Here is a 23,200-nt window from a genome sequence, read left to right as displayed (position 1 = left end):
GTTTTTTCTAAATTATCAAGGGATCATGAGGGAGGGAGGGTGGGAGGTGGGAAATGAGCTGATACCAAGGGCTCAAGTAGAAAGAAATGTTATAAAAAATGATGATGGCAACATATGTACAAATGTGCTTGACACAATGGATGGGTGGATGGATTGTGATAAGAGCTGTGAGAGCCCCCAATAGAACAATTTAAAAAAATTCTTTGCCCTGAGTCGATTTGAAATGTTTGAGATTAAGCAGTAACCAAGTGATGATGGATTTGTCATTATCACCATTATTCCTCAGAGACATGTTGGTTTGTTGAAAACCACTGGGGAAACCTCGCTTTAATATCTTTAAAATTACAAAAATGAAAACGGATTCTCTGCAACAGTTAACAGTGTGTGTGTGTGTGTGTGTGTGTGTGTGTGTGTGTGTGTGTGTGTCTCCTTTAAGTTCCAGACTGCCGTGCCAAAAGCCTACCTCTTTTCCTTGGGTGCTGATTTTGTGTTCTGGGGGCTGAAGAGCAGGATGACGGGGAGAAATCGGATGTTTATTGAATGCAGACTGGTACTAGGTGCCACGCTATGATGTTTACATACACTGTCTAATCTTTTTTCCTATCAAGTTTTATGAACATCATTTTACTGAGGTTAAACCTGAAGCTCAACAAAGTTAAATAAGGGGCCCAAGGTAAATGGCAAGTCTTGAATTCAAACCCCAATCAGCTGACTGCCGAATGTGGTGTTGCCAAGTCCACTAGGTGGCTATGCAGCCGGCCTTCTTGACTGGCAGCCATGGTGTCTGTAATGTCTTGTGCACAGGGACACACCACCCACCTTGGATTCTTCTTGAGGTTTGCCCACACGTAAAGAGTAACATTTTCATCTTGGATAATTTTTTCCATATTTCCACTGTCCAGATCTGCCAAAGTGCTAGCTTGCTATAAGAGATAAGGAAACAATTAAAAGGGGTTAGAGGTCTCATAAATCATGCCATTTATATGTTACTTCATCATGTAGATCTTGGATTTTCTTTATTTCCTAGGATAACCTGGTGAAGATTAAAAAAAAAAAAAGACTGTATTACAGTCAGGCCTCCAACCAGTCGGACTCCCTTCTGGCCGGCACCCTCCTAAGGATTTTAATTTCCAACCCTAGCGACTTCTCAGCAGGGGGCCATGCAGGCTGAGCCTGGTTCCTCTTATCAAAACGCAGATTCTGATTCAGGACACAGGGTAAGAGTGCAAATCCTCAGGGCGGGGATCACACCAGAACACACCTGAATCAAAATGACAAAGAATTGTGTTTTTTAATGTTTCTAAGGGATTTCAATGCATTTATTTAATTGACCAGCCTTTCCTTTTTCTACTTTGTTTCTCCTAACAACGTTTAAGGATTTAAGTTGCTTTTATATTACCAGTCAACGTTTGTGGATCGCGATACCATTACCTTTTCCCAAACTTAACATTGTAGTCATCACTTTTCATTTTAAATGTACCCAACCTCTTTATCTCTACCTTATCAAGATGTGGGCTTTCGACTGTCAAAGTCAGCCAGTTTCTGAATATACCAGGTGTAGAAGCAACATATCTACCTATAGGCATTCAGGAAAGGCATGTGTTTTATGAGTCTAATGCTTGATAGCTGACATTCAATATACACTTTAAGGAGGCTCTTTCACCTCACATGCCCCAGCCCTGAAATCAACCTTTAACCACAAATAGTCTTGTGTCTTTTTTAAGAAATATAAAGAAACTTGCTTCATATTGATATTTCCATTTCAAATTTAACATGTCACAAGTTTTTCCTAATCTTTCATAATTTGTCTGTAGTGAAAATCTTGATAACTAATAATCCTAACACATTCCCTTGCCTTTTCAATTTACATAAAATAGTTGCCAAAAAATGGCATCGATATCACTGCAACAAGAAACTCAGTGACACGTAAGACCTCTTGGGTGCTCTATTTCCCTCCCCTGCCCAAGACTTTGATCGACACCCAAAGGGACCAAGAGATAAAACGGCCAAAAGCACAAACTTAGACTGGGTTCTGATACAGTAATCAACCTGAAACAAAATAAAAACAGCTTAGAAAGATCTTCATAAAGTAGTAGAGACAAATTAAAACTGGAGGTGATGTTAAGGAACATGACAGAGTTACCGTTTTTTAAAGATATAATAATAGTTTTGTGGTTATTTGCAGATGATCATGAGTGTCGACATATTTGAAAGAAAAGTGTCATAATAGCTACAATTTTCACATAATACCCAGTTATTGAGTTGATTCTAACTCATAGTGACTCTATAGGAATGCTCCATAGGCTTCCCGGGGCTGTTGACCTTTCGGAAGCAGACAGCCTTCCCTCCTTCCCTGGACCACTGACAGCACAGTTACAAGTCATGCCAACCCACCGAGCTGCCAGGGTTGACTGGGGGAAAGTAGAGAAGTCAAGCAAATGGCATAAAATATTTTAAAATTGCTGAATTTAGGGAGAGAAGATATGAGAGCTCATGGTATTGGTTCTTTCAACTTTTCTGTTTCTTTTCCAGATTGCAAAAAGTTAAGTAAAATAGAGAGACTACACTCATCATAATCTTGTCCAACTGATTTATCTAGTGTACATTTATGTGAGTTTGTAAATTTACTTTCATAGTGGACCTTGGTAAGTATAAGGAAAAACTAGACTTAAACAAAAAGAAAAATATTGGCAGCTGTTAAAGCTGCCTAAATGCATTTGGTTTATGTTATCTGACTCACGTTCCCACGACTTTAATCTCTCAAAAAAAGAGTAAAAAGTGATACTGGACTATTTTATTAGGTCCATTAAATTTCAACTCTTATGAAGTTAAAATAGTGTATGCGTGAACGATGCCACTTACTCTGAGAAGCAATCCTGTGGCGACATTAAACTTAGCGTGGAGGAGCTCCTTTAGTTCTTCAATTGACCCTTCATGCTGTTTTACATCTTTATCTTGCAGATCATACAATGGGGTTTCCAACAAAATTAATTTCAGTTTCTCAATTAACTAAAAAGTAGAAAAATATTTGCAAAGAATCAAAAGGGGGGAAGGGGAAAGTTCTGCCAACTGGAAGCAATCTTATGCCCAGTAAAATGTAGGAAATTCTTTCCTGTATTCATTCTGTAATTTAGACCACAGAAAAACACATATTTCCTCCCAAAAGCCTTGTATGAAGTTTTCAATGACAAGTAACCGAGTGGTAAAGACATTATGCTATCATTCCTGACTTGCTAGGAAAGTCACCATTTCTCATAACCGAAGGCTGAGGGCTTGTAGCTATAACAGCATGGAGGTGGGGAATAAGAAAAGGGAAAGAGGAAGAAAACAATTACTAACACTTACTGAGCTCCTACTAAACACTGTAGATGTTTTATTCCATTTCACTCTGATTGCAATCCTATGAGGAAGAGTTTATTGTGCTCATTTTACAAATGGGGAGACAGAGGCACAGCACGGTCAAGGAACAGCTAGTAAGTGGCAAAGTGGAAATTTCGACACGGGCACAGGCAATGCATTTAAAAAGTATAAATTAAGCACGTCTACTTCTCTGCTGGGTTCATGAATTAATATCAATGGCCGCAAAAGTCTTAGGGACCACACTTACGACCATGAAGTTTATTAGCGAAGGTATTACGTTAAAATTCAGGCTTAGAAATGATCAGGGTACAGTTCTTTGCTGAGGACAGCTTAAGCCCTGCTAGGCTGAAAGGCAAGCCTCTCACCCTCTGGGCCTGCCTCTGCCCTGCTCAGGCCATGTTACAAAGCTCTTTTACAATGGTGACAATACTCAAAGGGCACACCATTTCACAAGCCTCGACCCAAAGGCACTCAACTCTAGTACTGGGGTTCTGCAAACCTAGTTTTTCCCAGCGAAGTGCCTAGAAGCACTGAGCTCTGTGCCTGACTCTACAAGCATGGCTCCTGCCCTGAGGCACGCAGCTTGACCCACTCTGTGGGCTAGGAAGCCCACCACTCAGTCTTGTGTTTTGGCTCTTGGTTCTGTTGCTGCTGTGCCATTCCTTTGGTGTCAGCTTTCTGCCTCGTGGACAGAGCTGGCTCAGTGTGCAGGAATCTCGCTGCTTGAAGGGCCACACTCACTTCTGGCTCTTCTTTCTTAAGGGTAGTGAGGCACCCTCCTCTGCTTCTGAGATGGCTCATTTCATACCCAGCAGGATGGCAAAATGGACCAATCCCCACATTCTAGTTCCAAGTTTTTCCAATCACAACCCTGTTAACAATTGCAGCTAAATCATAGAATCCTGTCAGCATCTTCCCTCAACTTCTCAGGTAAAGGGGAAATACACCCAATCCACACTGACACCCCCCCCCCCCTTTCCCAGTTGTTTGGTGGGAATTACAGCAACTGCAATTGTCGTCAACGGTGGCTAGAAGAGCCACACGAAGTAATTCACTGGATCCAGGGAAGCCTCCCTGGTAGAAAGATGAGGAGGGCAACAAATGTACGTATGTTCTTGACACAATAGATGTATGTATGGATTGTGATAAGAATTGTATGAGGCCCCAATAAAATGATTAAAAAAAAAAAAAGATCCACAGCAAAGAGAATGTTGTGTAATGAGCCTGTAGGTATCCCTAATTGCTCACAGTGCATGGGAGACTCTTTGGGGTTTTTGACATTAGAATAAGACTCACCTCTTCTCAGTAGGGATCCAGAAGACCCTTCAGGGAAGTTATTTAATCCATGCCTCTTCATGTGTAAAACAAATCTCCTAATACTCTTATTCATCTTAAATCAGTCGGTATGTGTTCTGAACTTAACAGAGTGCCTGGTACTTAGTAAGCACTCGATAACTAGCAACTGCAGTCATCTCTTCAAAGAACTACGAAGTTAAAATGTCATCTCCATTAGATGTACCTCTCCCTCTAAGTTTAGATTTTCACCTCTGGAATCTGGAGTCACACTATTTTGTAGCAACACGGAGATGTTAACCACAGCAATGGTGACAAGCAGCAAAAGCACCGAGGTTAAGAACAGAAACAAGAGGAGCAAATTCTAATTCGTTCCATCATTATGTAAGTGTGCACTGGGGTAGATTTCTTCCTACTTACCCTGGGGATTCTCTGTGCTCCTGAATATGAAGATTAGTAGCTTATACATTCTGGAAAATTATTAACTAGTATCTATTTGAAAATTGCTTCTCCTCCATTCTTTATCTCCTACTGGTATTCCTTTTCAATGTAATTATAGCTTTTCTTTTTCATTAGACATGTTTATTAACTGCTCTTTCATATTTGTCATATTTTTATCTTTCTATGCTGTATTCTGGAATATTCTTCCAACTCAACTTCTGATTCACCTTTTACATCTTCAGTTGCATTTACTACTTGACCTAGTCACTAGTTTCGGTTAGTAAAACTCTCATTTCTATCATTACTGTTTCTTCTCCAGTTCTTTCAGAATCCACTCTTACTTCTTTAAACACATCAATACATTTACATTCTAAGTCACTCATTCTAATATTTATAGTATTTTTCAATTGTGATCCTGGGTTTGATGCTTCTGATGGCTCCTGGATTATTTTCATTTCATCTTCCCCATCTCTCCCCTTTCTGCCTCTGTCCTCTCCCAGAGGAACCCTGATGGCATGGTGGTTATGTGTTGGGCTGCTAACCTCAAGGTCAGAAGTTCAAAACCACCAGCCATTCTGAGGAAGAAAGATGAGGCTTTCTACTTAAAGTCTTGGAAACCCACAAGACCCAGTCTACCCTGCCCTACAAGGGTACTGTGTATCAGAATCAATTCAGCGGCAGTGAGTGAGTGAGTCTGATAGATCAGAATTGACTCAGTGGTAGTGGGTTCACTGCTGAGAGGGTAGCAGACACTCTCTGAGAAGTCATTGCTTCAGGATTTGCTGACTTTTCTGAACTATTTTATGCCCTTTGGAATTTTCCCTTACATCCAATTGAGCTAGGCAATGCATTTAAATATTATTATTATTTTGGCCAGCATTTTAAAGCATTCTAACATTATAAAATGAGGATCTTCTGATTCATCTTTTAAAAATTATTATTAATAAATCATTTTATTGGGGGCTCTTACAGGTCTTATAACAATTCATATGTCAATTGTATCAAACCTCTTCTGATTCATCTTTGTACTCAAGTGTCTAAAGGGGTATGGTACCAGCCCACAGTAAACCTTAGAAACATTTTTCCTGAATTACTGAATAATCAATCATTTCAGTTGAGGAAAAAAAAATCACTGAGTGTTGTATTTTCCCATCACCACCCTCCGCCCCCAATGCAACACAAAAACTATCTACATAAGTATATAATGTTTGATTAAAATAAACTGGGTTACCTTACGACCCAGCAATTTCAATCCTGGGCATATACCCAGAAGAAATAAGCAGCAGACACAACCAGACATCTGCACTCCAATATTCGTCACAGCACAGTTCACAGTTGCAAAGGATTGGAAACAGCCTAAATTTCCACCAGGAGACTAATAGATTAAAAATTCTGGTATATTCACATGATATTATACATCCCTAAAAAATAGTGATGAAAATATGAAGCACCTTGTCTCGTGGAAAGAGTTGGAGAATATTAATGCTGAGTGAATTTAGCCAAGCCAAAAAGGACAAGTACAGCATCTGGGGTCTTAAAGACTTGGAGTGAAACAAGCAACCATCTAGTAAGCAACTAAGCCCACATGGAAAAAGCACCCCAGTCTGTGTGATCATGAGGTATCCATGGGAATAGGTATCAGAAGTTCAAGAACAAGCAATCAGATTGATGCTAAAGAGCGTGGACAAAGTGAAGACCCCAAACCCACCTGTAAGATAATTGGGCAGTCCCTCACAGAAGGGCCACATTGGAGGGATGCTAAGTCCAGGGTGCAGTATAGCACTGATGTAATGTATGATCTCTAGTTCTTTAATATTTCCTCCCCTTACTATTATGGTCTTAGTTTTTTTTCATCACATTAACCTTGTTAGACCTCCATATGTCATTTGTATAATTAAAAGCATTCACTTTATGAAAGCCAAGATAGATAACCCTTCAGAAACAGTAATGGGAGTAATGATTCCCTGAGGATACAGGAAGGGGGAAGAGGAGGAGCTGATAACAAGGATGACTGTATGACCTCACTTGAGGGGAGCGAATAGCAGAATTGTAGGTGAATGGATATATTGGATGGGGAAAGATAAGGCAAAAACAAACAAAAGATAGTATGTAATAAGAATAATAAGGGTTCTTGGAGGTAGAGGGGAGAGAGGAAGGGGATAAGAAAACATTTGGAAACGGATTGTGGTAGCAATTGTACAATTATGCTTGATCTAATTGAACCATGGGATGTTATAATATCTGTAAGAGCTCCCAATAAAATGATTAATTAAAAAACATTAAGCTATCATATAGGTCATGCTTTACATGTTGTTATTCTGATCTTATACACAGTGACAAGAGGGTTTTAGAAGTTGTAAAAATGAACCATCACCAAGTACTGTTTTATATAGTCAAGCCTCCAGAAGTTGAAATGTTATTAAGGAGCAAATCATAAATTAATTTTCTTCTACTTTTTGAGTCAATATCAGACTATTAATAATTTAAATCACTTAAAATCACAGGATAATATTTAAACACTTACATTTAGCACTAGTTTACTCTTCTGAATTACTTCCTCAAAGGTCTCACTTGTTTCCTCTTTCCACAAACTAATGAAAGTATTCATTTCTTGGGGTATTGAGGGATCAGGACTTCCATCACACTTAATGTAATGTTTCCACTGTGGAGTAGAAATGTTTCAAGGTTCACACTGAGGTATATTCAGTCATAGAAGAAAGAGACTTCTTTTTGAAGCATGAGGTTTCTTAAACCATGGTTTTTCAATAAAGGCAAAAAAATCATAGTACAACTTTAATTAGTGACTTGAATATCACTAAAATATCCAAATTCCTCTTTATCAGACAAGTTTCTAATTCTCAACAATTCTGATCAATAGAAATTGTATTTATTTTTAAAACAGCATTTTTAGAAATTAGCTTTGTTTTCCTCTCTAAACTTGCAAAATTTTCAAAAGCCAAGATTGCTCTAATTTCTATTTCTTCTATTATGACTAATTGCTAATCATTCTTGGACTTCTAGAATGAGTTCTTCCATTCATTTCATATTCTGTACATGTTGTTATATGTTTCTATTCCTATTATAAGATTTCACTAAAAGTACACCACAATCTCTCCTTTCCTTATTATTAGAGGTTTTCATTTTCTCCTGGTAATCATTCATGTTGTTTCCACAGGTAAATTGTGTGAGTCACATTCGAAATGCTTTAAGCACAACCATGGAATCAGCATCAAGTGGTATCTTTTTTTTTTTTCAGGATCTCAATAAGTACTGACAAATTGCAGTGGATACAGCTTTATGTACTTTTTCATAAGAGATATGAGAATACTTGTCAGATGAGTGGTTTTTTAGTGCATACGTTTAAAATTTCTTGAGAGTAAGATGAATATCAGACTACAACTCCCTCTAGTGGTATTAGCTAAGTATTAACTTAAAAAAAGATGTATATCAATTTTACCTGAGAAAGTAATCTATTTTCTTGTTTTAATTTCTCTGCTTCAAGATAACACTCTTCTAAATACTGGAGTTCTTCAAGTTCTTCATTTCTCCTTTCTAGATCCTGTTACATCAGGGTAAGATAGATAAGCATGATCTGCTCTGTAATGTTAGCTTTACATTTCACAAGTAGCATCTGAATTTTACATGTGCATATATATACATACCCAAATGACTACTGGGCTACTAGTTCCAGACAGATCCATCTAAAATACTGCTTTATAAAATGTAACACACACATACACACACCAGATAAGTCCTCAAGATTCTTTCTGAATCTGTAAGATCTGAACTATTTTCACAATAATATTAATGCATTATTTGCCTTTTCCACATGGTGAACTGTGATAGTTAAATTTATTGTGCCAACTAGGCCAATAGGAACATGTGGGCGGAGTTTACTCAAGTTGCAGCTTGATTGGATGATGACCAAAATTTAAATAAAAACAGCTGGCATCCCATATCCCTCTTGCTCCCTAGTTCTCTGCCTCAACCTGTGTGCTACACTACCTGTGGATCTTGTGGCTAGAGCTTGAGGCTGCTGGATCCTGCCGCCTTGCATTGCTTCAGTTTGCGATTCCATCAGGACCTGCTTCACTAAGCTTCTGAGCTACTGACCTGCTGACCCACCCTGCTGCCTGCTGCCTGTGGGCAGACTCTGCCTGCCTTGCCTGAGGGAAGACTCCGCTGTCTGGTTACTTGACCTTGGACCAGGCAGCCCATGTGAATTGAAGGACTTCTAGTGTTATAACTGTTCCATGAAAGTGAGTTGAACTGAGCCCTCTATACTGCTGTGTGGACTAATTAGCTGTTATATTCCTTCTTGCTGTATAAACCTATCTTCTTATATAGATATAATCATAAGTGTTCTGGTTTTGTTTCTCTAGAGAACCCTGCCTAACACATGAACATTTGTATTGATGGAGCAAAAATAGTAAAATTGGTAACACCTTAGCATAAAATAAGGCAGTGGTCATAATTTGTACTGGTAGTTGTATTCTTCTAAGGGTACACTTGAGGGCAAGGAGTGAGAAGGGGGAGATGGAGTGGTTGGAGAGTTGGGTGACATGGGAGACAGGAACTATCTTTATATGACGGCCTTGATGAAGACAATCTTTTCCTTTGCTGTGTGCTATGTAGCCATACTGCTTCGAGAAACACATGCAATTGTTTGAGTTGTTCAAGTATCCCCCATCTCAGTCTGTGCACTTTCTGAAAGCAGAGCCTAAATCTCTCTAACCCTTCTCCAAAGAAATCTGCATTCTTGGATTTATACCAGGTCAAAGCAGCAGTTTGGGTACCCTCAAGGGCCTCAAATAGCGTTCCTTTCAAAGTTGTTTAAGTTTGGGGAACAAAAAGAAGTCCAAAGGGGTGAGATTAGTTCTGCAGAGTTTCTCAAGGAACATTTTATAAGACAGCTCATTAGCCTCTAAGAATGAGCAGCTGCATTATTAAGCGACACTAGCCTATTTGTACATAAAATATCATTTTACTTAAAAGAACAAATGCCTTGCCAAGGTAGTCATGCATATTTCAGTAGCTAGGAGATATTCTTTTGAAAATGAGCAAGTTGAGCCTGTCACTCCCAGGTAACAAAGCAAAGTAGTTCCTGTCAATGATAAAATTCAAGTGCTGAAATAAAGAAGTAGACTTTTTACAAACTGGGTCCACCATCCTGACCTGACAAAGTCACAGGGCCTGAAAATGGTTCCAATATGACTGGAGATGATACGAATACATGTAATTTTTGATAGTGAATAATGAAATATGTCTATATTTAGAGGGAAACAACTCAGTGTTCCAAATTTTCCAAGAATCAATGCATGGCAAAAAAAAATGTCTACATAGATGCGAGAGCTACTCAGCACAGAAGATGGGTGAATGAATTCTGAAGGAACACAGCAAGCAATGTTCACTCATAAGCTTTCAGATTTCATATTTAAAAACTACCTTCTGTTGAGTTTCAGGATAGTACCAAAGAGGAATATACACAATCATCTGTAAGACTATTAAAATATCCATCCCTTTCCAACTACATATGCGTGCGAGGCCAGATTTCCTTCATATACTTCTATCAAAACAACACATTGCAACAGATGGAATACTGAAGTACATACAGGGATGCAGCTGTCTTCTGTTCAGCTACACATTCAAGAGATCCAGAAAATGTAAACAATGCCTCTAGTCTCACTACTGTATTTTTAAATGTAGTTATTTTAAAATATGCTACGTTAACATATCTATGTTTATGAATGTTTACTTTTTATTACTAACGTAACAAATGTTTAAAAAGTTCATTTTCATTTCTAATACCTTATATGTTGTTCGTGTAACCCACATAAATAAACCAAAGCTCCTGTGGCCCTGAATCATTTCAATAGCTCAGTAGGAGTTGAGTAAAGTGCTTGAGAATTACTGATCTAAAAAGTCCTGGTAAAAAAAGAGACGTGTAACTGCTAGAGGGCAGGTAGAATTTGAGTGACATATGCACAGCACATGTGGGGACTGTGTGTGCCTTCAAGTAAAAAGTATGAAAATATTGCTACAAAATGAAAGAAACCTGTATTTATCAAAACGGTAAGCTATTGTTTCTCAACATATCCCCCATCTTGGTCTACACACTTTCTGAAGGCAAAGCTTAAACCTCTCTAACCCTTCCCCAAAGAAATCTGCATTCTTGTATTTATACCAGGTCAAAGAAGCAGTTTGGGTATCTTCAAGGGACTCAAATAGCATTCTTTTTCAAAGTTATTTAAGTTTGGGGAACAAAAAGAAATCCGAAGGGATGAAATCATTTCTGCAGTTTCCTAAGGAAAATGTTGTCCGACGGCTCTTATCAGCCTCTGAGGACGAGCAGTTGCATTGTCCTGACAGGACTATTCCTCAGCACAACTTTACTGGCTTTTCTTCTCACTGATGCAGTTTTCATTTTCTCAAAACTTTTTTGTAATAAGCCCCTATGATCATCCTGTGTCCTTTACAAGATTACTCCTAGAGAATTAAAAACAAGCAAACAAAAACAACAACAAAATCACTATAATCTTCTGTGCCGATCTCTCTGTTTTGAGTTCATCTTTGAGGTCTTGCCAACTATATGCTTGATTATTCTGAAAACTGTTTTATGTCAGGCGGCATTCCTGTAAAGCTTCAACGATTTGCGAAGATGTCCACTGAGTTTTGGTAAATGTTTGTTAGTGGCCCTGACTTCAAAATCTATTCCCCATGGCATCTTGTTTCTGAAGACACCCAAACAGAACTAAAACAACTGTAATACGAAGAAAACTCAACTGCAGCCAGCTGGTGATCACAGAGGCATGTGTAAACGCTGTTGGTTTAGAAATAGCAGATGCATACGGTGTGGGAACCTTAGTAGCAGTACTTTCACTTACCCTCAAGTTGTGTGTGTATGTGTGCGTGTGTGCGTGCGTGCCTGTTACACTGTCTGCATGAGAACTTGGGAATAGTTCCAAGCCCTGACTCTGCCACCTATAGCCGCTCAATTTCTCTGTGCCTCAGTTTCCGCATTAATGAAATAGGCATAATTAAGTATTCATTTATAGTCATTAGGTATTTACTTTTGCTTCAAGTGCTTGCCATTTTTCCTTCTCAATACGTTTTGTTTCAAGTCTCTCCATTTCTTCTTTTTCGTGTTTCAAACGAGCTTCCTCTAAAGAACAACAACAACAAATTCTCAGTGATTAAGCCCCTATTTTTAAGTCATTTAAACTCAGTCCAAATATTTTAAAGATGTAGTTGTGCTCCTAAGAGTCAGCAGACAGACCTGGAACTATCTATCTTTTGTTTATTTCACCCTCTGTCTATCTATATAAGGCAGGATGGACAAACAACCCCAAGGAGAAAGTAAGACTGGCGGTCCAGTTGGAGGGTTGGGGACATGGGCGAGGAGGAGGCAGGGAGTGGGAGCAGGGAGCCAACAAACCCAGGGATAAGGGAACAAGAGATCTAAAATTGATGGCAAGGAGGGTGTGTAATTCTTGGTGGGGTCTGATCAAGTGCAATGAGCCGAGAGGAATTGCTGAGAGCTGCATGGAGGTGAGCATGATCGTGGGGCAGGAGGACCGTGAAAGGAAACAGAGGAAAGAAGTAGGAGGAAAAAGCTATTTATAGAGATATAGCTTTAGGAATTCTATATGTAAATATGTAAATTTATAGTGAAAGGGATAGAGGCCAATGTACATATGTTTATAAGTTAAGTATTAAGATAGCAGAAGGACTTTGGGCCTCTACTGACGGCCTTCCGAACACAAGAGCACTTTGTTCTAATAACCTGGCACTCCTTGATACTCACCTTCCCGACATGATCACTGAAGAAAAAATGGGTGCATAAGCAAATGTGGTGAAGAAAGTGGATGGTTCCTGGCTGTCAAAAGGTAATAAATAGCATCTGGGGTCTTAAAGGCTTGGAGTTAAACAAGCAGCCATCTAACAGGGAAGCAAATAAGCCCACATGGAATCAGCACACCTGTCGGTGCAATCATGAAGTGTCCACAGGATCAGGTGCGTTTCCATGTGGACTTGGTCCGTGCCTCACTTGGATCTCTACTTGTTTGAATCCACAGATGTTCTTAAAACTAAAAGCTACAACCATGTGAAATGATTTTTTGTATTTTTGCAATCACTTTTTGGTATTTTTATTAGAAAACACTTCTATTAATCTTTAATTGACATTTTGATGTAGATAAAAGTTCTATTTTAACTTGACAAATAAATATTTTTACACTACAAGAACTTAGGGCGCTGTGTGGCTTTCTAGTAGACAGTTCCTATATTTGTTTCAGAATTTGTATTGCACAATCAGAAGTCATTTTATCATTAAATATAAACACTTCAAGATAGTGCTCCTGGACTTAGAAAATTAAAATATAGTTAAATTTAAATATCAGATAAATAATGATGCTGGTTTATCTGAAATTCAAACTTAATTTAGCATCCTGCGTTTTATTTGGTGACATTGCCTCAGAAGTATCTGGACGTGATTAGTGTGCACTAACTTAGATCTGACTGGTACCCTATTCAAGAGTAGTTATCTACTATAAAACAGATTAAATTAGAAAATAAACAATTTTTAGAATGCATTGACCGGGTGACAGGAATGCCGATCTGTGACTGGCATGAGCTCTATGTGAAGCCGCATCACTCTGCATGATTCCACACCTTCCTCTCTCAGTCGCCGCTCCTCCTCCTCCTGTAGCATCTTCAACCTTTCAGCCTTGGTGATTTTATTTTTCTTCCTGGCAGACTTAAGAAAGATCACCCAAAAAACAGAGGGTGGGGTGTGGAGGAAAGATTATTAACATGCAGACAAATCCATCTCTTCAAACAGCAGTCATCCACTCCTTTACTTTCATGAAACCAGCCTTTCACTCGGCAAATAAGACTGCCTATTGTGGGCAAAGGCCCGGCACTCTACATCTGAAAATTAGCCACTAAACCCTATGGATCACAGCTGCTGGAAAATAGCTCCCTGTATTGGAAGGCACGACACAACAGGAGCACCAAGGACTCAAGGCAAAGTTCAACATTTCATTATGTTGTGCATAAGGACTGCCACGATCAACAGAAAAGACTGAAGCTGTCAAGGATTTAATTTTCCTCGGGTGCACAATCAATGCTCATGGAAGCAGCAATCAAGAAATCAAACTGGCATATTGTATTCTGTGAATCTGGTGAACAGGCTCTTGACAGTATTTTCAATCCCTGGACAACAACTAAGAACGACCAAAGAAGGATTGGTGCATTTGAAATATGGTCCTGGTAAAGAACACTGGAAGGACCATGAACTGCCAAAAGAGAAAACAAATACGTCTTGGAAAAAGTACAGCCAGAATGCTCCTTAGAGGCAAGGATGGTGAGACTTCGCCTCACGTACTTTGGACATGTGGTCAGGAAAGGTCAGTCCCTGAAAAAGAACATCATACTTGCTAAAGTCAGCAAAAACGAGGAAGACCGTCAACCACGTGGACTGACACGGTGGCTGCAACAACAGGCTCCAGCAAAACAACTGTAAGGACGGTGCAGGATGGGCCGCGTGTCCTTCTGTTGTGCTTCAGGTCTCTGAGTCAGAACCAACTTGGCGGTGGCACATAACAAGTATAAACTTAAAAATAATTTTCTCATTTTGAGTTTCCACATCTTCAAATAGTGCAAATAAAATCTACATAGTAGTTGTACAAAGCAATGACATATCAACTTTGACAATGACAGCCAAATTAAAACAAACAAAACAACAAATGTTGCACAGGTGCTTGTGGGACTGTAAATATGTACAACCACTGTGGAGAGCGATATGGTGCTGCTTGAATCCACTGGAAATAGAAATTCCACCTGACCCAACAATTCCTGTGATGTGTGCACACCCTCCAGAAGAGCCCTGGCATGGGCAGCACATGCACACCTGTGCCCAGCACAGCGCTGCTCACAATAGCTAGAAGACAGAAACACCCCCAGGCCCACCTGTAGAAGAACGGATAAAGACATTCCGGTACATTAACACAGTGCATGCATCGCTGAAAAATAGCATTGAACCCACAAAGCAAATATGGCATCGATCAACCTGGAGAACATTACACTAAGGGAAATTAGTCAATCACCAAAGGACAAATGCTGTATGAGACCACCGTTACAAGCAGCACACATACACGAAGACAAAGATTTTCATACCAAAGGGCACAGACTTTGGAAGTTACCAAGTGAGTGCAGGCGAGGGGGCGACTCTTGAAGTGTGCGCGGAGAGGAGGGACAGACATTAACAGGTGAAGGGGACGACAGTAACCCACCAGAGGAATATTAGAGAGGGGTAGGGTAAGCTACCGAGAAATCTGAAGGTCTGAAATGGAAACCCCCATATAGTTCACAGTTTAAGATTGTTTTAAGAAATCTATTTTTGGGGGGAGTGGCAGCAGAAGGTGATTTTTTTATTATAAGTCATTTTACTGGAGGCTATTACAGCTCTTAAAGCGTATCAAGCACATTTTGTACATATGTTGTTGCCTTCATCATTTTCAAATGTTTTCTTTCTACTTGAGCCCAGTTTGTGGAGGGCCATGGGGGACAGTGAGAGCCCAAACCCATCTGCAGAGTATCTGGTCAGACTGAGCCACTGGCAGATCCACTCTAGCCACAGGCGGGAGTCTCCATCAGCCTTGTTAACAGGCAGAGACCATTGGAATCTTGATTATGTCAGATTGATCGCAACACTTGCCCCGTTGACCACCCTATAGATGTGACCTGAATTTGGTCTGGGTGCAAGTATCTTTTATTGGTTCCCTGACAGAAATGTATTCCCTGTTTTTTATAATTATTATTGTAGGGGGTCTTTGTCTTCTTATGCATTGCTGGTGTTTTCATCTGTATGTGATTATATTTTTACCCTTACCACCTGAGCACGATTTTGTTTTCTATTGCTTTCTTTTCAGTCCCCCAGCTACGAAGCACAGAAATAGCGAATGTATAATGATAATAATTGATACAAGTGTCTATAGGGAATATGGGTGGGGGAGGGTGGAAAGAGAGGGAAAGGGGATTTGGGGAGTAACTAATGAAGATGGGAGGGGGAGGAAGGACTAGAATGAACTGAGTGCATTTGACCATGTGGGAGGGGAATACTCTAAAATTAATGGAGGTGTGATTGTATAATTCTCCATAATATGATTGAGAGACTGAACTATTGTGTTATATGATATGTAAATTACTTGCAAGCAAAACTGGGGGGGGAAGATAATTACACTAATAACAATGAGTACAAGGAAGAAAAAATGTTCTAAAATTGATTATGGTAATGACTGTACAACTCTTCTTGATATGGTTGAACTATTGAATTGTATGGTGTGTGGAAGGGCCAATAAAACTGTCTTAAAAACATGTACATGATCTGATTAACGACTTTTACATTTTAATTCTGTATTATTCCTTCTACTTTGTTTTGTGTAAGAGGAATAAAAAGTTGGCATCTCAGAAAAAAAACCCCAAAAACCAAAAGGCTTGAAGGTTCCTTTCCTGCCACTTCAGAGAAGGATTTGATTGAGAACATGTTTGAAGGGGAGAGGAAGAGCTCAATAGCCCTCCGCTCGGGAGACGGCCCCTGGAGGCGCGACGTAACCTTCAAACACGCCCAGGCCTGACTGACGTCTCAGAGAGAGATGCCATGTGTGCAGAGAGGATCTGATCCACAAGATGTTCGAACTTAGGACTCTTCAGAAGCAGATCGCCAGGGAGAGCTTCAGCCCCTTTACTCTGGAGTCAAGAATAAGTGGTATGCTGTCTGGACAGCTGTGACCACGGATGAGATGACAAATAATGTTCCTGATCACAGAGCAGAAAGAAGCCAAGTCCCTCCTCTTCCTGCTGCCCTCGGTTTCTGCCACCATCACTCAGGAGACAAGAAGAGACCAGTCGTTGTACCGTTAGCTGTTGTCCTGATGGCTGTCCCCAGGTTTTTAAGACCCCAGGCATTCTGCAGTTGACTAGAATGAAGAACGTAAATGTTGTAAACTACATTATGCCAATAAGCATAATGCATAATCTTCTGCAGTTGTAAAGCATAATCTTATGTAGTTGTAAAGATTAAAATATGTAAAAGTCATTTGAAAACTGTAAATCTCTATAACAACAAACAGTATCTCTGTGACTAACAAATATACAGAGTGTCTGATTGCAAGTCTGGAGGAAAAGGAGGTTATTTTCAACAATGGGAATATGGTAAGCGTTTTATCAAGCAGATTGTTTTACGTTGGAAGGAGTTTAATATTCAAATATACGGGCAGATATCCCGTATGAAAGTTCAACATATAAATTTGGGAGAACACTAAATACACCAGCAAGTTATGTGGACCCTGAGGAAAACGTCAAGATGGGATGAAGGCGATAAAGGACAGAGAGAAGGTCAGAGCCAATGTTAAAGAGCCTGGTTCTTGTTCTGGGGCACTAAATCACTCTAACACTTTTTGAGAATTGTGACGGCTAGACAACTTTGATTTTGAAAACCTCGCCTGGTATCAGGGAGGAAATGATTATTAAAAAAGTATCGTGTTGGTGACTACTGCCAACTGTCTAGCAAGCACTAGTGGCATACTGGGTGACACATTGGGCTGCTAACTACAAGGTCACCACGCGCTCCACGTGGTCACCACGTGGGAGAAATACGAGACTTTCTACTTCTCCAAGAGATTGGAATTCCAAGAGTTACAATCTTGGAAACCCACAGGGGCAGTTCTACTCTATCCTATAGGGTCACTATGAGTTGGAATTGACCCTATATTCCAAGTGGGCTGTTGAGGCAAGCACTAAGGATATCTAATAGCTTGGCGATTACTGTACATGGCCAAAGAGTCACTAGCCACTCCAAGGAAGGAAAGGAGGCAGTCTGCCTCTGTAACAATGCACAGCTTTGGAAACCCTAGGGGGCAGTTGGACTTTGTCCTATAGAGTTATTATGAGTCAGAATCAACTGGACTGCAGTGGACCTTGGGTCAGGGCAAGCACTACTGAAGGTTTAAAGTAAGGTCTTGACAAATGAAATGCTGAAAGAGAACGGGCCTAAAATATTTTAAGTTAACTTATTCGATAATTATTAAAACTGGAGGCAAAGCCAGGAAGAATTCAGAAGAACAGTCTGGAAGAGGAAGGTTGTTAGTCCACAAAAGTAAATTTGAAAGAGGAATTAGTACAAGAATTTACACATGCACATCATTCCAGTGAAGTGTTCGTGTCATATTCAGGCCATGTCTGCAGGCACCACATTTGGTTTGGCAAAGAGGCAGGACCTACAAAGACAAGTCTGAGGACCAGCTCTGTGACAGTCATCTCCTCACATTTTTACTAAAATGAATAGTACATAAAAACCCCAGTCTAAATAAAAGAAGACTCAACAGGAATGGTTGATACTTGGAACACACATAGTGAATTTCAATCTACCATCTTTTCATTTCAAATGTTCCAGTTCCAGGATACTTATGCCTAGAATCCTTTAGCTTCATTAGCATCTCCAATTCATTGGTTCTACCATTTTCACTGTTTACCAGCCCTCTTCATGCCGTCCTTTCTTCTTTCCCTAGGGTAATTCCACAGTTCACCACCATAAACATGCTTTGACCTACCCCCTTTAGTCTTCTTTCCTTCTAAAATACTAAGCTAGCAAAATCCAAGGTCCAGTTAAGATCAGCTCTCCATCTACGAAGCTATGGATAGCTTTGAGAAAAACAGGAATTGCCAAACACTTCATGGTGCTCATGGGGAACCTACACATGGGTGAAGAGGAAATTGTGCACACAGAGCAAGAGAATAAATACTACGTGCTTTAACATCAGGAACGGTATCTATCGCCATTGTGCCTCTCGCCACACTTCTTGTCTTAGTCTACTGAGCAAATCATCAGTGAACTCGCTACATAAAGAATACAGCATCAGGATCGGAGAGAGACTTCTCACCAGCCTGCCATAGGCAAGTGACACAATCTTGCTTGCTGAGAGTAAGAAGGCTTGAAACATTTGATATTGAAGAGAAGGAATTTTTAAAAAAAGAATTTCAGTCTTCATTATGGATTACAAGTCCATGTAAAGAAAATCAAAATCTTCACACCTGGACTTAAAGGTTACATCGAGACTAATGGAGAAAAGATTGAAGTTTTCAAGGGTTTTGTCTTGCTTGGAGCCACAATCACTGTTCCTAGAAGCAGCAGTCAAAAGATCAAACAATGCATTGCACTGCACAAGGCCCCTTTAGTTGAAAAGCAAGGATGCTACTTTGAGGACTAAGGTGTGCAGCACCCAAGGCATGGTGTTTTCAATTGCCTGACGTGCATGTGAAAGTTGGACACTGAATAAGGAAGATGGAAGAAGAGTCAATGCATTTGAATCGTGGAGCAGGAAAAGAATATTCAAAGGACCATGCACTGCCAAAAGGACAAACAACTGTCTTGAAAGAAGGACAGCCAGAGTGTGGCTTGGAAGCAAAGATGGTGAGGTGAGAATGTGTCACACAAACTTTGGCCCTATTACAAGGAGAGACCAGTCCCTGGAGAAGGGCATCGTGCTTGGTAAAGTAAAAGGGCAGCAAAAAAGAGGAAGGTCCTCAACAAGGTGGATTGCTAAAACAGCTGCGACAATGGGCTCACAGAGGAGAACAACTGTGAGGAGGCCACGGGACCAGGCAGTGTTGTTCTGTTGTACACAGGGTCTCCGGACAGCACCTAGCAACACGCTCCTCTGAGCTGGCAGCTGAACCTTGCCAGTGAATCCAGCAGTCACTGCAAGGGATAAAGATGAGGCTTTTTGCTCCCATAGAGACTTATGGACTAGGAAACCCGAAGAAAGCAGATATACCTTGTCCTATAGGTTTGCTATGATTCAGAATTGACTTGACCAAAGTCTTCGGTTTTGGAATTTTAAAATAAAAGAGTCTCTAAATAAAGAACCACAGGTACTGTAGTGGGATAAGCATTGGGCTGCTAACCTCAAGGTCGGTGGTTCAAACCTATCAGCTCAGTCTGCAGGAGAGTCATGAGACTACTTCCATAAAGATTTAGGGAACCTTAAGGGATACTTCTGTCTGACAGAGTTGCTATGAGTCAGAATAGACTCCATAGCAGTGAGTTTGTTTTGTTTTTTAATTTTAAAAAGCTCTCAGCACTGCTTAGAATTTCTACAATTTCTTTCTCCTCACTCTTCAATATTCCATGGTAATCTCTCTCTTCCTAATCTCAGTTGTTTATCTCAAATTTTATTTCTCTGAGAAAATGAAAAGCTTTCAGAAATGAATAATCTCTACACAAGAGATTTTGAGTTGGATTCAACTTGATGGCAATTAGTTTTGGTTGGTTTGATCTATATCTTATCTGTCTTTCTCCCAAAATAATGACTGAACTATGTGTCTTCTGCTGTTCTAAACTGAGTTAATACTGTAATTATTTCCAATGTACAACTGAACAGAGCAACACATTATATTATAAATTTTGACAAGTACCCCAAATTAAAAATTTTACTGGGTATACATGTCTTCGTGAGATAAATGAGCTTGTTCTTTTCACGGGTTAGCTAATGCTTCATGAATAAATGTTAGCTACTGCTAAATGAAACTGAAAGGAAAATAAACTATTTAATTTTTCACTTTTACAAATGTTAAAAAAATGAGAAAACCACATAAATAAGTCAATGGAAATAGGTTTGTTATAGCAGCATCACAAAGTTCATTGAGTTCATGTTAGAAATCATATATTTACCATAAAAATTATCCCTAGAGATAATCAACAACTTTAATGATTATTTTATTACATTTTAATGGTTTTATTATGATTTACTTCTTTACATTAGCAAATGAATCATTTGTAAGGTTCATCTCTGTTGATGGATATAAGTGTAGCTAGATATTTTTATGCCAGAATAGTAAACTATTAATTTATTTATCCATTCTGCAACTGTGGACACTGGGTTATTTTCAGTTTTTTACAATCATGAGTAATGCTGCTATAACCCTTTCAGTGCGTGAATCCTTGATGCCCGTGTGTGAGAATTTCTCTAGGACTAAAAGTGGTAAGTGTGCTTTCCAAAGTAGTTACTCTCATTTATATTCCCACAATTCTTATCCAAAGCAGGATTTACTGGTCTTAGTAATTTTGCTTATCTGGTAAGTTTTACTGCTTTAAAAGAAAATGTAGATGCCTAGAATAGTTAGGTTTTGTGTCAAGTCTCTGAAGGAGAAAGACCCAATGAGTGGAGAAGTGGCTCTTCCTTTTCCTGCTGGCCTGGAAGTGGCTCTTCCTTTTCCTGCAGCCCACCATACTGCCTGCAGGTCCTGGGCGCCACCCCCAGCCTGCCATTACACTTGATCTGCCCACTCATCTCTGTCTCCACCGGCCAAGACCGCCCTGCTTTGCCCTCCTGCTTCTTGGATTGTTTTCTAATGTCCTGGTACTCCAACTCCAGCAGTCACACAAGTCAGGAAAAGCCTCCAGCTTCACATTGCACACAGGACTGAACAAAACTGGCCTTAACCATTGTTACAGTTCGGTGAGCAGAGGGACATAGGGCCTCTACTCCAGTACTCCCTCAATGCAAGAATAGTTTGTTCAAATAACCTGGAATTCTATGATGCTCACCTTCCCAACAGGGTCGCTGAAGACAAATGGATGCATAGGTAAAAGTGGTGAAGAAAGTGGTGATAGCTGATGGTGCCCAGCTATCAAAAGATAAAGCACCTGGGGTCTTAAAGGCTTGAAGATAAACAAGCTGCCATGTAGATGAGAAGCAACAAAGACCACATGGAAGAAGCACACCAGCCTGTGTGATCATGAGGTGTTGATGGAATCAGGTATCAAAGACCCAGAACAAAAAATCTTATCATTGTAAATGAGGGCGGGTGTGGAGTGAAGACCCAAAGCCCATCTGTAGACAACTGGACATCCTTATGGAAGGGTCGTGGGGAGGAGACAAACCAGTCAGGGTGTAGTATAGAACCGATGAAATATAAAACTTTCCTCTAGTTCTTTAATGCTTCCTCTCTCCCACTATCATGACCCCAATTCTATCTTTTAAAAAGGCTAGACCAGAGCATGTACATAGGTCCAGATAAGAGCTGGAAACAAAGGGAACCCAGGACAGATAAACCCTACAGGACCTATATTGAGAGTAGCGATACCAGGTGGGGACAGAAAGGGGAAATTGATCACAATAATCTACATATAACCCCCTCCCAGGGGGATGGACAACAGAAAAGAGGGTGAAGTGAGACATCAATCAGTGTAAGACATGAAAAAGTAATAAAAAGGTATAAATTGTCAAGGGTTTATGAGGGAGGGAGGGGAGGAGAGAAGGGGAAAAATGAGCTGATACCAAGGGCTCAAGTAGAAAGAAAATGTTTTGAAAATGATGATGGCAACAAATGTGCTTGATACAGAGATGGATGGATGTATTGTGATAGGAGTTGCATTAGCCCCCAATAAAATGATCATATATATATAGTGGTTATTCTGAGAAAACAGAGTAGATACGTTTGATAGAAGAGAATTACATATCTTTAACATCCTACTTTAATTTTGTAATGTGTATCTCTTACTTTTCCCTTAAAATAATTTTCAAAGTCAAAAGAAATAGAAGTATAACTTTCAATATTTTCTTAACCATGCTGTAAATTCCCTTGGTAGACTATCCTCATCACAAAACTTTAAGAATGGAAAAATGAACAAGTCATTTTCTGTGGGTGTTTGGCTTCCAAACCCATAGAATCTCACAATTCTGAAAGAAAATGAAATGATAAAGAAGCATTGTAAGCATTGTTAGCATACATAATTGAGCAGATATTGAGCACCAAAGTCATGTAGAATAACGTGATCTCAGATTTCAAAGAATGCCTTCAGGGATTTCACAACCTGAAGCAGCAAAAAGTTAGGCAAAGGAATGCATCATGATTGCAGAGATACATCCAGGCCTTTCAGAATGCTTCCCCTGTAAGTGTTGGAACTGAAAACAACCAACAACTTTTGAACACGCACACTCTTCAGTTTCCCACAGATCAAACCTCCTGCTTCCTTTACCTGCCTGGGCCCAACAGGAATTGGAATTTGGAAAGCCTGCTTTAAGGCATATCTCAAAGTTCAATT

General features: G+C 39.8%; 1 protein-coding gene across 1 annotated transcript in view; it reads right to left on the bottom strand.

The window, feature by feature from the left end:
- The window catches only part of DNAI7 (dynein axonemal intermediate chain 7), a 71,741-nt gene that overhangs the window by 41,067 nt on the left and 7,474 nt on the right, over positions 1-23,200 (bottom strand). Inside the window, exons 2-7 of the mRNA XM_075553049.1 lie at positions 13,765-13,849; positions 12,165-12,256; positions 8,552-8,653; positions 7,619-7,756; positions 2,863-3,009; positions 820-923 (exon numbers count right to left, since the gene is read on the bottom strand). Of these exons, the coding sequence (XP_075409164.1) occupies positions 820-923; positions 2,863-3,009; positions 7,619-7,756; positions 8,552-8,653; positions 12,165-12,256; positions 13,765-13,849 (668 nt within the window). The remainder of the gene's footprint in view (positions 1-819; positions 924-2,862; positions 3,010-7,618; positions 7,757-8,551; positions 8,654-12,164; positions 12,257-13,764; positions 13,850-23,200) is intronic.

The sequence above is a fragment of the Tenrec ecaudatus genome, chromosome 6 (assembly GCF_050624435.1).
Source record: "Tenrec ecaudatus isolate mTenEca1 chromosome 6, mTenEca1.hap1, whole genome shotgun sequence".
NCBI lineage: Eukaryota > Metazoa > Chordata > Mammalia > Afrosoricida > Tenrecidae > Tenrec > Tenrec ecaudatus.
The sequence above is the reverse complement of the archived record's forward strand: the minus strand, read 5'-3'. Positions and strand labels throughout refer to the sequence as shown.